General features: G+C 49.5%; 1 protein-coding gene across 1 annotated transcript; it reads left to right on the forward strand.

The window, feature by feature from the left end:
- The first annotated feature begins 6,044 nt into the window (after positions 1 to 6,044).
- Pif1 (PIF1 5'-to-3' DNA helicase) lies at positions 6,045 to 14,673 on the forward strand. Its single transcript, XM_005075530.4, has 13 exons — positions 6,045 to 6,112; positions 6,452 to 7,322; positions 7,941 to 8,073; positions 8,165 to 8,290; positions 8,369 to 8,522; positions 8,626 to 8,740; positions 8,860 to 8,966; positions 10,514 to 10,653; positions 10,926 to 11,032; positions 12,060 to 12,147; positions 12,246 to 12,391; positions 13,167 to 13,358; positions 13,560 to 14,673. Exons 2-13 carry the CDS (start codon positions 6,777 to 6,779, stop codon positions 13,617 to 13,619), a joined length of 1,914 nt encoding a protein of 637 aa, XP_005075587.1. The 5' UTR covers positions 6,045 to 6,112; positions 6,452 to 6,776; the 3' UTR covers positions 13,620 to 14,673.
- Positions 14,674 to 14,935: the final 262 nt, after the last annotated feature.

Genomic DNA, 14,935 nt, shown 5'->3' on the forward strand with positions numbered 1-14,935 from the left:
CGGCCCCCAGCCCCCGCCCGCAGCGTTATGAGGAGCGTGGCCGGGTGGGGGTGCAGGGGCGGGGCCAGGGAGGATCCTGGGAGGGGCTGGTCTTAAACTCCGGGAATGGACGGAAGAACCGGGCGGAGCTGAAGTATCAGGAAGAGGGCGGGGCGAGGCTTCCCGGACCCAAGCAGAAAGAGGGACTGGGGGGGGGGTACAGACTGGGGAGATGGGAGATACGGAGGAGGAGGGGGCTTCCGGCCCAGAGGCAGAGGCGAGGGCGAGGGAGATGCGGGCGGGGTGGGGCAGGGCGGAGGCGGGGCGGGGGCGCGGCTGGCAGAGCAAGCCTGGGAGGCGGTGGGTGGTTGATGCCTTTGAGGTTGCCTAACCCAGTGGGCCTGGGTTGCGGGACTGGATCCAGCTGCCAGGGCAGTTCAGAAATGAGTGCACAAAGAGGTCCTTACTCTTTCCGGGTTTTTTGTTTTTGTTTTTGTTTTTTCGTTCGAGACAGTTTCTCTGTGTAACAGTCGGCTGACCTGGAGCTCACACTGCAGACTCACAGAGATACGTCTGTCTCCCAAGTGTTGGGATTAAAGATGTGCACCACCACCGACTGGCTGGTTCCTCCTTTCCTCCCCGAAGTCCGAGTAGTAGCAATGGTTTCTGGCCTGTGAAACTTCTGGGTGGAGTCGGGCCACGAGCTTGGGGTTTATGACCAGAATCGGAGTCTGGGCTCCTGTCCTTTAAGGAGGTCTGCCTTTGGTTCCCTGAAATCCCAAACTCCCGTGCTCATTTCTCCCTGGTTTAACCTCTCTTTGGTTCTCAAGTTACCTTTACTCCATCCAGCCCTGATCTGACCACGTTGCTGTTTCGAGAGTGGGGTGAAGAGACCTGCGAAAAAGCCTTTAAGTTCTATCATGCACTTTCATTTCATACTGGAGAAACAGAAACCTGGAGAGTGACTGCCACATCCAAACCTCCAGCACCACACACACACACACACACACACACACACACACACACACACACACACACACACACGAGCTTCCCTGGTCAGGTGTGCCCCATGCTACAGCACCCAGAATTGTGTGCGTGTGGGAGGGATCAATAGTGACCTCTTTTGACTCTGGCTGTCAGAGTCTCAGCTACAGCAGTTGACCAAACTTCTCTTTCACTGCCCTCTGCTGGCCTTTAGGCTCCTGGGACCTTTTCAGTTCTCCATGAAAGAGGGTGGAGCACACTGCTGGCTCATTCCTGCCACTGGTTCTTACTCCCAAAGGGTGGAGAGCGCTAAGGAGATGGCTCATTGGTTAGGAGCACTTGCTGCTATTCCAGAGGACCCAGGTTTGGTTCTCGGCACCCACATAGTGGCTCAGAACTGTCTATGACTCCAGTTCCAGATGGATCTGAGGCCCTCTTCTGGCCTCCTCAGACACCAGGCATGTAAGTGGTACACAGACATACCTGCAGGTAAAACACTCATACACATAAAATAATAAAATAATTTTTGAAGGATGAAGAAAACAATGTGCCAGGACCCCACTGTCATATAACAGCTTCTTCCAAGATTGAAACAATCTGTCTTGCATGAAGTTCCTTAAACAGGAAGGTAAATAACTCAAAATAAAAATCCCACTTGTGCCAAGCCTTTAATCCCAGCACTCTGGAGGCAGAGGCAGGCAGATCTCTGTGAGTTTGAGGCCAACCTGTTCTATGGAGTGAGTTTCACGACAGTCAGGGCTACACAGAGAATCCCTGTCTACAAAAAAAAAAAAAAAAAAAAAAAGCATGTAGCTCGCTGCTACTTGGAGAATGGGTTATTATAAGAATGGAAGCTGGAGCAGCCGGGCGTTGGTGGCGCACACCTTTAGTCCCAGCACTCAGGAGGCAGAGGCAGGTGGATCTCTGTGAGTTCAAGGCCAGCCTATTCTACAGATCGAGTTCCAGGATAGCCTCCAAAACAATACAGAGAAACCCTGTCTCAGAAAAAAAAAAAAAAAAAAAAAAAAAAAGACTGGAAGCTGGGACTCCAGGTAGCCAGGAGACTATTGTTGTAATTCAGAGTAAAAGTGATAACCTAACCACAGGATGAGGAATGAGAGCAAGAGGAAATTAAGAGACTCTAAATACATTTTGGAGGAAGATCAAGTTTCAGTGGCAGGTGAGGAGGGCATCAAAGGTAAGGCGTAGGTTTCCAGCTGGAGTCCTAAACATTGGTCCTACTTAGTGAATGAAGACAGGAGAAAAGCAGGTGTGTTCATGGCACTGGAGAAGACTAAACGTTCTATTCTGGAGAATGTGAGTTTGACATGCCTACTGGCATTTCTCATCAAGATACATCAGAAAGCTGAGTGAAGACAGTCAGGCTCAGGTAAATTAGTAGTCAGCAAATCATAATTAAGCCATTAACTTGAAAGAGACAAGGACAGAGGTATGTGTGTGGGAGAGGGGAGAAGAGGGGGTGGAGAGGCAACAGCATTATGGGGGGGAGAGGGGGAGAGGGAGCAGACACCTAACAAAGTAAGGAAGCAGAACAGGCGAGGTCCTGCTCTGTTTGGGGATTGTGTTTATGTGTGTGGATGTGGGTGTTTTGCTTTTGAGACTGGACTCACACTGTAGTCTATGCTGGATCTTCTACCTCAGCACCCGAAATGCGCTTAGAGGTGCACCTCACTGTGCCTGGTGTGTGCTCTGGAAGCTACAAAATCATAAAATCAATAGTCTTTCCTTGTTCATCTCTTCTAACCACTTTTTTCTTTGCAAGCTTCAAATTAAAGAAGAAGGAAGGAAAAAACTTGGAGAGAACGGATCCTAAGGTCTCGGAGGGGCGGGGTGGAGTTCTTTTTAGTATCACATGATACTGCCCTTTGCTAAAGTTACAGTTATTTCTTTAGAGTGGCCTGGGACCTTGTCGTGGGAGAGAATGGGAAAGGCCTGGAAAGAGTTCTACAAGAGGAAATTTTATAAGGGAGAAACCTCTCCCTCCAAGTGTGTGCCTCCAACCCTGGATTTGGGTTTAGAAAAGGAAATTCAAAAACAGCTTTGTGCCTCCCTTGAAACTGACCTCAGCAGTTGCAGCAAACAGAGTATCATATATGCGCAATAAAACCCAAAGCAGCAAAGAAGGAAGTTGGACAGCAGATGGGAAGACTCCCGATCTGGCTCCGCCCCTCTACGTAGTTAATCAAGACCCAAATAACAGAACCGCAGATGGAGCTAGGGCGGAGTCCAAGGAACGTTGATTCTCCAGAGTGGCCAAATGGAGCTCTGGGTTTCTTTTCCTACAAGGACTCAGTGTTGTTGCTCTTAAAAAAGTTTAGGTACGAACAATGTCTAACATGTTCAAATAATACCAAATAGTATCTAGAATAGTCCAGAATTCCTTACTCACGTGCTTATTTAAAAGAAATTAAAATATAAGTCAGAATACTTGATTGGAATGGAGAGATGGCTCTTATAGAGGACCTGGGTTCCATTCCCAGCACCACAGGGTGGCTCAACCATCTGTGACTCCAGTTCCAGGGATGTAACGCCCTCTCGTTAGACACTCGGTACACAGTCGTACATTCAGACAAAACACACGCATAAAATAAAATAAATAAAATGAATCAATCTAATAGTTAAAACAAAAAACTCCAAAACCACACACACACACACACACACACACACACACACACACACACACACACACACCGTGAGTGTGTGACCAGGCATGTAATCGCAGCTCTTAGGAGGCAGAATTGCTAGTGCCAGACCAGCTGGGGCTGTATCATAGCATGTCCTAGACCAGCCTGAACTGTACAATAACACCCTATCTTAGAACCCCAAAAGTAGCCTGCTGGTGGTGGCCCACACCTTTAATCCCATAACTCCGGAGGCAGAGTCAGAGGCAGGTGGCTCTCTCTGAATTTGAGGTTAGCCTGGTCTACACAGAGAAACCCTGCCTCAAAAAACAGTAACAGCAACAACAACAAAACACAAAAGAAAACAAAATAGTGGGACTAGAGGTGTTTCTCAGTGGTAGAGCATTTGATCAGCTTTTGTCACCAGCACAACTAAATAGATACATAAAATAAGCTCTTGGCTGAGTGGTGATGTCACACACCTTTAACCCCAGCACTTGGGAAGTAGAGGCAGGCCTCTGTGAGTTAGACATCAGCCTGGTCTACAAAAAGAGTTCCAGGACCACCAGGGCTGTTATACAGAGAAACCCTGTCTTAAAACAAAACAAAATTATAGTGTGTGTGTGCGCGCGCGGGTGCGTACGCGCACACGTGTGTGTGTGTGTGTGTGTGTGTGTGTGAGAGAGAGAGAGAGAGAGAGAGAGAGAGAGAGAGAGAGAGAGAGAGAGAGAGAGAGAGAGAGAGAGAGAGAGAGAGAGAGAGAGAGAGAGAGAGAGGATCTTTCCATCAACCAAAAGTGTCCCTGGATTGTCAGGTTTGGTGACAGGTGCCTTAACCTGCTGAACCATCACTTGGACCCCATTGTAAAATTCTTTTAACCATTCTGCATTGTATTTGCCTGAATATTTTCATAATAAAAGTGTTGCGGTGCCAGGGTCTGAAAATAAAAAAATTGTAAATTTTTGTCTCAGTAGGTACAAAGTTTCTATGTGAGATGATGAAAGCAATTTTTTAATGTTTAATATTTGTTTAAATATATACACATATATATGTATGAGTGTTTTGCTTACATGCTTGTATTTGTACCAGAAGGTGTTGGATCCCTTGAATTTTAACCTCTGTGTTATTTCTCCAGTTCTGATGAAAAGTTTTGAGGGTTGGAGAGATGGCTCAGCAGTAAAGAGGTTTTGTAGAGGTACAATTCAACCACCATATGGTGGCTCACGACCACCAGTTTCAAGGCATTCAGCAGGCAAAACATTCATACAAATAAAGTAATTTATTTTGGTTTTTAGAGACAGGATTTCTCTGTGTAGCTCTGGAACCCAGCTGTAAAATAATTCTTAAAGAAGAAAAAGTTTTAAATATAGAATGTAACTATGGTTGCACCACGCATCATGGTGGTAGATGCATGGAATCACATTTAGATGGAAGCAGAAAGATTAGAAACTCAGTGTCATGTGTCTGCAAGTAGCAATTTTGAGAAGTTTGAGGTCAGCCTTGAATACACGGTACCCTGAAGTGGGGTGGGGGGATTGGGGGAGGTTTGAGGGAGGGAAGAAAAGAAAGAAACAAAGAAACAAAGAAGGAAAGAAAGAGAAAGGAGGCAATTTAGTCTGTAGTCGTTATCATTATCTGTAAAATAATATGTGACCCGACTCACCCGGAAGATTCCTTCCAGCTATGTAATTTCAAACTTGAATGAGGGAAAAATAATAATTAGAAGTAAGTTTTCAAAGCAGGATCGTGTCAGGTGCTTGTAGTTACAGCTGCTTAGGGAGATGAAGAAGGAGGATCCATTGAGCCCTGGAGTTCAAGACTAGCCTACACAATGTAGCAAGACCCCCAACTGAAAAAGATTAAATTCTCTGAGCACGAGAGAAGTAAGAATTCCCTGAGACAGGACTTGCTCGCACGCTACCCTCTGGACACCTGACACTTAAGGGAAAAAAGACAAGTGTATAGAATAATTCTTACTAGGGCAGAGAAGGATGAAAAGAATAGGGGAGAGGGAAGCGGGTCTTGACTGGCAAGTGGAATGGCCTGCCCAGAAGATGGCAATGATTCTGTGGGTGGGGACAGGGTGTGCAAAGGACGATGGATATTTTCCCTAAGGCCAAGCACAGTGAGGTGTGGGGGCTCGAGAAAAGGGGACAATGTTAATAGAAGTGTTCCCAAATCTTTAGAGCCGCTTTGGATGACAGTATGCCACGCGCTGCGCAGCCGCAGCGGCTTCCCTACCCCACCACGCCCACTCGTGTAGCTCCAAAACACACGGTCCTGCAATGCGATAAGCCTGGTTCCTGGGGACTGTACAAAGCAGTCCTTAGAGTCGAAAACAGAGGAAAGGCCCGCCCGTGGCCACGCCTCCACCCCTGATTGGCTAGAGAATTTAAAGAACAGGCCGGCGATAGGGTGATTTTTCTATTTCTAGTATTTGAATGTTCTTAGAGCTGTAGCTTTGCTGCCGGCCGGTTCTGATCGACTTTTTCCTCCGAAAGCAAAAAGTGAGTTGGATCCCTGAGGTGGGAGGCAAAGAACGTGATTATTTTCGGGATCCCCGCCGGGAGAGATACAGATAAGTGGGTCGGATGGAGGGACAATGGATTACTGGGCCTGGAGGTTTCGTAAATTCCCCAGCTAAGAACTCACCCTTTCCAAAGCACGGACCCTGATACCTAATTGGTTTATGAAGGGGCTGTGCCTGCCTCAGCCTGTTTCCACCTCCAGCCAGTTTGCTTCTCACCAGCCAATGTGTGATTGATTGCTCTGCTTGCATTACGGTTCCTGACGAGTCCGGTACTGGCCTGGGTGGGTCTCCTGGAGCAGATTTCCTTTCTGAGCAGGAACCACTTTCTCATCTGGCCATTGCTGGACAACTGAGGCTCGACAGCCCTAAGTGCATTTGACGCCACCTTTCATCGCCCCGGGAACTGCAGCAGAAGACATTTCTAGAGTGCTTTCTCCTCGCTCCAGAGTGCTTGTAGTATCTTGGTGGCTCCTTCTGTTACCAGTGACAGCCTCCCTGATCCTAAGTGTTCTGGACAGGTTTTTTTGTTTGTTTGTTTGTTTTTGTTTTGTTTTTCGTCACGGCATTCATACCACCTATAACATCCCGATTTTCCGTGACTTGTGTGCTCCGGTCTCTGCAAATCTGCAGAGGCACTGGAGATGCTTTCTAGCACCCAGGCGGCAACAGGTGAATGTGACGACGCGGAGCTGCGGTGCCGGGTGGCCGTGGAGGAGCTGAGTCCTGGCGGGCAGCCTCGCAAGCGCCAGGCCCTGCGCACTGCGGAGCTGAGCCTAGGTCGAAACGAACGCCGAGAGTTAATGCTGCGGCTGCAGGCCCCGGGACCTGTGGGGAAACCACGTTGCTTTCCGCTGCGCGCCGTGCGCCTCTTCACCCGCTTCGCTGCGGCCGGGCGCAGCACGCTGAGGCTCCCCGTTGATGGCGTCCCCCGGGCTGGTTCAGTGCAGCTGCTGCTCTCCGACTGTCCCCCGGAGCGCCTGCGCCGCTTCCTGCGCACGCTGCGTCTGAAGCTGGCGGCGGCCCCAGGGCCAGGACCCGCCTCTGCTCGCGCACAACTGCTCGACCCGCGACCCCGAGACTTTGTCACCATCAGTCCAGTGCAACCGGAGGAACTGCGTCGTGCCGTGGCCACCCGGGCTCCAGATTCCGCCCTGGAGAAGCGGCCAACGGAATCAAAGCCTAGTACGGTGAGGACCAGAAAGAGAGTGGGTGTGCTACTGTTGAGGATGGAAGAGACCCAGGAGGCCCGAAGTTGGAAGAAGATAGTTGGCAGTATTAAGGGGACCGCTGGTGATCTGAAATGCCCGTTGTACAGCATCTGAGTTTGGTGACAGGGACGTGGAAATCGTCCACGATTCCCTGCCGGTAATTCCCGAGATTGGGATAAACTGAGAACTGGAAACTGGGATCCAGACCACATTCAAAGAGAAAGCAGCAGAGACTAGGCAAGGAAATTTAAGAAGGAGAAACGGATGTCACAGCCCCCAAAGAGAGGAGCTTTTGGAAAGACTAGAAGGGGAGCCGGTCAGGGACAGGTGATAGTCCAATCACCTGAGAAAAGCACCAGGTAGGTCTGAAAGGGCTTTAGGTTCGATCAGGTATGGTCACCAAGCTAAGATGCCTGGCACTGAGCTGGTGCAAAGCCAGAGGTGGAGGCTAGTGTTTGTCGGGGTGAACTCCAGATGAGCCAGACCTGCTCAAAGTTCCAAGTGAAGTTAACAGCAAGGCAAAGGACTATCTGTCTTGCAATGCACACAAACCAAACAGCATGGCAGGAGGTTCTGAGATCTCCCTGTTCTTTCTAGGAAGCTCCAAGGTGGCCCCTGCCTGTGAAGAAGCTGAGCATGCATTCCAGCAAACCGAAGCTTTCTGAGGAGCAGGCTGCTGTGCTGAGGCTGGTCCTGAAGGGCCAGAGCATCTTCTTTACTGGGAGTGCAGGTAACAGAGACAGAATGGGGTGGAGGGAGGTTGCAGGTAGCCCTCGGGTGGCACGGAGGAGCAGACAACTCTGACTTTGCCTACTGCCCAGGAACAGGAAAGTCCTATTTGCTGAAGCAAATTCTAGGCTCCCTGCCCCCGACTGGCACCGTGGCCACTGCCAGCACCGGGGTGGCAGCGTGCCACATCGGAGGCACCACCCTTCACGCCTTTGCAGGTAAGTGTGAGCCTATGGGAAAAGAGGGAGAGATGGGAGGGGCGGGTTTCAGCAAAGACTGAAGAGTGTCACTCACAGGCATTGGCTCAGGCCAGGCTCCCCTGGCCCAGTGTGTGGCCCTGGCCCATCGACCAGGTGTGCGGCAGGGCTGGCTGAACTGTCAACGTTTGGTCATTGATGAGATCTCCATGGTAGAGGCAGACTTGTTTGACAAGTTGGAAGCTGTGGCCAGGTCAGTAGGTACAATAAGGGCAGTCCCTGGGGTTTGAATCTGGTGATGTCCCCAAGGAGCCTGCCCACCCACCCTCTCTATAGCACTCTCCACTCCTGTCCAGAGCTGTCCGGCAACAGAAGAAGCCATTTGGAGGGATCCAGCTCATCATCTGTGGGGACTTCCTACAGTTGCCACCAGTGACCAAAGGCTCCCAGCGCCCTCAATTCTGCTTCCAGGTACTGGTCACACCCTTGCCCGACCTGTGCTTTTGGGGGAGTTACACCCTGACTCTGACCCTACCCTCCTGGGGTAGTCTTCTTTGCTCCCTTACTCAACCTCTACCCTTCCCCACTAGGCCAAGAGTTGGAGGAAGTGTGTGCCTGTGACTCTGGAGCTGACTGAGGTGTGGAGACAGGCAGATCAGACCTTCATCTCTCTGCTGCAAGCTGTGAGGTTGGGAAGGTGGGTACTGGAAAAGGCCATGGGGTGAGAATACAAGGATGCGTTATTTTGTTTGGGCGTGGCAGGTCTCACGTAGCCTAGGCTGGTCCAGAAGTTGCCATGTGGCCAAGGGTAACCTTGAACTACTGAGTCTTGCCTCCACCCCCTCAGTCCTAGGATTCATAGGCTTTAGTAACCACACCTGGTCCAGGGAAGTAGGAGAGATGCTTGTCCTCGGTAGCGAGCAGTCTGTACAGGAAACAAGGTTTGGACAGGACATTAGACAACTTAGGATATAATATAGTCAAGAATGTTATTGGGCATTGGGCACACAACACACAGGATGCAAGAGACTGAGGTAGCGCAGTGAGTTCGAGGCCAGCCTGGGTTGTTTAAGGAGACATTACCTCAAAACAAAACAAAACAAACAAACAAATAAAAAACTAAACCAAACCAAACAAACCTACCACCTATACTATACCTCACATAGAAATATAGGCTAGCAGGGAGAGGAGATGGTTCAGTCAGTAAAATGCTTATGACACAAGCATGCATCAGACCTGAGTTTGGATCCCTGGGTGCCCATGTAAAAAGTTGGGGGTGACAGCACATGCCTGTAAATCTCTGTGCTGGGGAGGTCAAGACAGAAGAATTTCTGAGCTTGCTGGCCTGATGAGTAAGCTCTAGGTTTAGTGACAGACCTGTCTCACAAACAAGCAAAGAAATAAAAAAGATAAAAAATGCTGGGCATAGTGGCGCAGGCCTTCAATCCCTGTACTTGGAGGCAGAGGCAAGCCTCTGTGATTTCAAAGCCAGCCTGGTCTATAAAGTGAGTTCCAAGACAGATAGAGCTACATAGTGAGATCCTGTCTCATAGGGAGGAAAAAGGCTAAAAGTAAAACATTTACTTCCAACCTATAGAAGTGTAAATGCTCTTCTACACGCACATATACATACTCTTGCGAGCTCAGGAAAAAAAAGAAGAACAAGGAAAAATGCTCAGGCTACCTATTTCAGCCAAGGCGGTAGGCAAGTGGCTAGAAGATTGCCAGTTGGATGATAGCATAGACAGTATTACAGAGTATCAACACCAGTGTCTTGTTGCCAGTTGGATGAGCATAGACAGTATTACAGAGTATCAACACCAGTGTCTTGTTGCCAGTTGGATGAGCATAGACAGTATTACAGAGTATCAACACCAGTGTCTTGTTGCTGGTTGGATGATAGCATAGACAGTATTACAGAGTATCAACACCAGTGTCTTGTTCCAGGCCTACAAACCTCTGGCTCATGCTCACTCATGATATCCTGCTGCTTTATGAACTCTGTGGGTTCAGAGGTGGCCAGTTCCTCTCGAGGCAGACACAGGTGTGTTCCACCTGTATTCAGAGTTCAGCATCCTTATCCCCATGCTCAATGTCCACATCTGAGGGACCGGTAGACTGGCTGGGGGTTGGGTAGCAGAAAATCCTGTCCTGGTGCCCTTTTGGGGTCCCAAGGCAGACCATACTGCCCCCACCTTTTCTGGTGTCCAGGGGACCTCTGATCTGACAGTGCAGCTCCCACAGATGTTCAGATGAAGTCACCCGCCAGCTCAGGGCCACTGCTGCCCATAAAGTGGGAAGAGATGGAATTATAGCCACGAGACTCTGCACCCATCAGGATGATGTGGCCCTTACCAATGAGAAGCGGCTGAAGGAGCTGCCGGGTAAATAGAACGCTTGGGTCTGTTGAGACCAGCTGGGAGGGGCTGTCAAAACAGGTATGACACTCACCCCCACCACATCCCAAGAAAACTGGGCCCAAGTTCTATGTGCATTTACAGAAGAAACTATGAACCAAAGGCTATGGTGAGCAGATCCCAAGGCCTTAGCTGAGCTGCCCAGCCCATCCCCCACAACCATCTTGATCTCTACAGTTTTGGAAGCTGAGTCACAAGTCAATAATATATAACCTGGTTTCCCAATTCTCCCTTTTCAGGTGAGGTGCACAGCTTTGAGGCTATAGACAGTGACCCTGAGCTAGCCCGGACCCTGGATGCCCAGTGTCCTGTTAGCCGTGTCCTTCAGTTAAAGCTTGGGGCTCAGGTGAGTAAAAAAGCAGGGGCGGCATAGATCTCTGATTATTAACACTCTACCAAGGCCACTTGATAGTTGATGGACCTACTGTGACCACTGAGACCACTTTCCCCTGCTTTTCTGTCTTCAGCTTCCCCTTCCTCTTGAGCATCAAGAGCCCTGTCAAGCAACGCTGCTTTTGACAAGTCTTTTTCTCTTACTTACTGAAACTCAGTTCCCAGGTGGACTGTCTCCCCCATGGCGATCTATGTCAGTATACCTTATAGATGGACAGGTTCTGACTCTTCTTTCATGGGATGGGCAAGACTGGTAGGTTTTCCTCAGAGTCCATTGTGCACATATGGGAAATGCACATTGTGACTGAAAGAGAGGTGGCGGGAGCTGGTGTCATTCCTCAAGTTTTGTGATCTTCTTAGCAGATATAATCCCACCTGCCTTTTTTTGTTTGTTTGTTTGTTTTCTTTTGGAAGCAGGATAACCATGTAGCCCAGCTGGCCTGGAACTTGTTAAGTGGACCAGGGTGGCCTTGAACTCATAGAGATCCTCCTGTCTACTTCCTGAGTGCTAGAATTGAAGGCATGTGCCATAACACCCAGCTAGATCTAACTCTTCGCAAAGTCCTGCGATGTAGCTTACCCTCCTTGCTTTGCCATCTCCTTTCCTGGCAATGTGATGAATAGTAAGCTCGCTTGACACAAGATAAGGCCAAGATATTTCCAGGAAAATAAGGCAGCTTGTTCTAGAGGTCACAGTCAGTTGGTGGTCATGCTAAGAATTGGGACTCAAGCCAAGCAGTGGTGGCACACACCTTTAATCCTAGCACCCGGGAGGCCAGTTCCAGGCCAGCCTGGTCTACAGAGCAAGTTCCAGAATAGGCTCCAAAGCTACAGAGAAACCCTGTCTCAAAAAACAAACAAAAAAAAAAATTGGGACTCAACTCCATGACAGTGTCCACCCTCTCTTTGAATCCTAACTGCCAGAGAAGAGTCAGGCACAGGGAGGGTCCCTTTCCATCCCTGTACTTCTTCCTCCGCAGGTCATGCTGGTGAAGAACTTGTCAGTGTCTCGGGGCCTGGTAAATGGAGCCCGGGGAGTGGTAGTTGGATTTGAGTCAGAAGGGAGAGGTAAGTGAGTTGGAGAGGGTCGTACTTCTTGGGTTTATTTCACAGCAGGACAAACCACAGGGTGGCTAAAAGGTGGGACTTCTCCACGCCTTCCTCAGGGCTTCCCCAAGTACGGTTCCTGTGTGGTGTCACTGAAGTCATCCGAACTGACCGCTGGACGGTACAGGTCACTGGGGGCCAGTTCCTCAGCCGGCAGCAACTTCCCCTACAGTTGGCCTGGGCAATGTCCATCCACAAAAGCCAGGTGACTACCCAGGGCAGGGGTGAGCAAAATAGGGTAGAGAGTGGGCAGGAGATGCTGGGACATTCTGGAATATGTCTTAAAGGCTTTAGGGGGACTGAATAGCCCTTGGATGGAATGTTCCAGATCAAAATAAACCTACCAATCTTCCTTCCATTCTTTTCCCCTCTCTCCTTGGGGTCTCATGTAGCCTAGGCTAGTCTCAAACTCATTATGTAGCTGTAGAGGACATTGAACTTCTAATCTTCCTACTTCAGTGTCCTAAAGGCTAGTTTTACAAGTATGCACCCTGTCGTTCCTAGTTTATGTGGGTGCTGGGGATTGAACCCAGGCCCTCATGCCTATTAGGCAAGCTGAGCCACATCCCCAGCCCTAAACCTTTCTTTAATGCACTCCCTAGTCTACATTCTTCTCCCCATTTCTAGGCACTCCTCTGCCATTCCCTGACCATGACCAGAGTAGGTTAATCCCTATAACAACCGTATGAAGTGTAGATAAAACTATAATAGTTGGTGTTACACAAGGCAGAAAATCAATATGCTAAAAAAAACCTGTCCAGGCCATTCAGCTAGTAGAGTTTAGCTCTGTACAGATTTAGCTCTGCACCTGTTTGACCATTGCTAAAGCTCTTTGTCACACCCTGTCCCTCAATTCTTACCCTGGATTCCTGTCCCCTGCTTACCCCCTCTTCCTTGAGACTCTGGATGGGCTGATGAAAGTCATTCGAATGCAAGAGACATCAGGCTAAGATGGCTTTAACTGTCCCTCCATCACCCAGGGCATGTCTCTGGACTGTGTGGAGATCTCTCTGGGCCGCGTGTTTGCCAGTGGTCAAGCCTATGTGGCCCTCTCGAGGGCCCGCAGCCTCCAGGGCCTACGTGTGCTAGACTTTGACCCCACGGTGGTTCGCTGTGATCCCCAAGTGTTGCACTTCTATGCCACCCTGCGGCAGGGCAGGGGCCTCAGTCTGGTAAGGAGTCACCTAAAAATGGGCCTTCCCGGTGTGGGCAGGGTTAGGACAGAGGGAAGGCCTGGCGGGTAGAGTCCTAGGGCAGCAAATCTTTCTTCTCACTCCTCTGGGGTGGAGGCAGAAGGAAAGAGATGTTGGCCCTCGGGCTGCGGCCCTGGGGATGGGCACAAACCTGTGGCTGCCTTTCTGGTTCTGATCTAGGAGTCCCAAGATGATGAGGAGGCAAATTCAGATCTGGAGAACATGGACCCAAACCTCTGACTCAGCTGACAGAGAAGACAAACGTGGACTACCCAACGTCCGGCTTCTTTATGGGTCAAGGCCCTAGGGGATAACTGGGAGAGGGGCCTGTGTTTCTTCCCTCGCTCAGCCTTCTGGTGGGGGTAAGGACATGGTTTCCTGTCTATTTACCAACTTTTTCTCAGTGTCACCCCTTTCCCTGGAGAAACTACTTCCAGGGTCAGAGGTTGGAGATGGACAAAGCTCTGTGCAAGGGCTGGACACTGGCACAGAGCCCTGAGCTGTAGCCTGGAGAGGCAGTGCAGACCCCACAGGCAGGGCCTGTTTTTACATGTATTTATTCTGTGTACATGTGAAGATCAGAGAACAGCCAGAGCGAGGTGGTTCTCTCTTCCCCCAGGTGGGTCCTGGGGGTTACATTCAGGTCATGGGGCTTGGTGGCAGGCCTCATAAGCAATCTTGCCAGCCCTGGGGAATGTTTTAATATTCTTTGTGTTATTATAACAAAATACACAAGGATGAGTACTTTATGAAGAAAATGATTTATTTAACCTGCAATTCTAGAAGATTAAGAACATGGAACCAGACTGTGCTCAGCTATGCCAGGGCTTCATGGCAGCTGGCACTACCCAACAGGGACACATGCAGGGGTGCTCATATAATGAGACGAGCCGCAGGATACAGTAATTCTGTGGAACAGCATTAACCCATTCCTGAGGGCAGGACCCCTTGCTTTAGTTACCTTCCATGTGGCCCATCTCTTAAGAGTTACGTCATCTTAACCCTGCTGCACTAGGGACCACGCTTCCAGCACATAAACCCATAAGGAAAACCATCCAAACCGTAGCAGGAGCCTACAGGGGATACAGGCCAGACACAAACTCAAGATAGAAGTTTAATTACCTTCACAGCTGATCTCAGCCTAACACAGCCCCAAGTAAACACCTTTCTGAGCCTGTCCTGAGAGCGGGCGCTGCAAAATGTGCTCATTTTAGGAGAGCTAATGTGTAAGGCACTGGAATGGATGTTCTCAGGTTGTATTTATTTAGGTCAAATAAACTTGTGAATCGTGTAACTGTGCCTCCTGCCTGGTCTCTTTCCCTCACTGAGGGAGTGCACATAGTGATGTTTGTTCAGCCACCACAACGCTCCAGATCACAGCAACCTGGTGTGAGGTCTGGGAGGGTTTGTTCACAGCAACTGTCATTTGAAAGACTGAGTTATCTGAGGGTGGCGACAAACAGTGGAGCAACAAGGTGAGTAACTGTCACCCAAAAGTTAACACAAAGACACTCTAGAGAAGTTCTGAGTTTGGGCTCTTCCTGAGACTCTGGCTT

This window comes from Mesocricetus auratus, unplaced genomic scaffold (assembly GCF_017639785.1).
Source record: "Mesocricetus auratus isolate SY011 unplaced genomic scaffold, BCM_Maur_2.0 Super-Scaffold_100691, whole genome shotgun sequence".
NCBI lineage: Eukaryota > Metazoa > Chordata > Mammalia > Rodentia > Cricetidae > Mesocricetus > Mesocricetus auratus.

What these genes read in the sequence shown, in the direction of transcription:
- Pif1 (XM_005075530.4), top strand. Translation starts at nt 6,777, where the DNA reads ATGCTTTCTAGCACCCAGGCGGCAACAGGTGAATGTGACGACGCGGAG. An exon ending in AGTTAAAGCTTGGGGCTCAG is followed by an intron (nt 11,033 to 12,059) that starts GTGAGTAAAAAA and finishes CTTCCTCCGCAG; the next exon opens with GTCATGCTGGTGAAGAACTT. An exon ending in TGTCCATCCACAAAAGCCAG is followed by an intron (nt 12,392 to 13,166) that starts GTGACTACCCAG and finishes TCCATCACCCAG; the next exon opens with GGCATGTCTCTGGACTGTGT.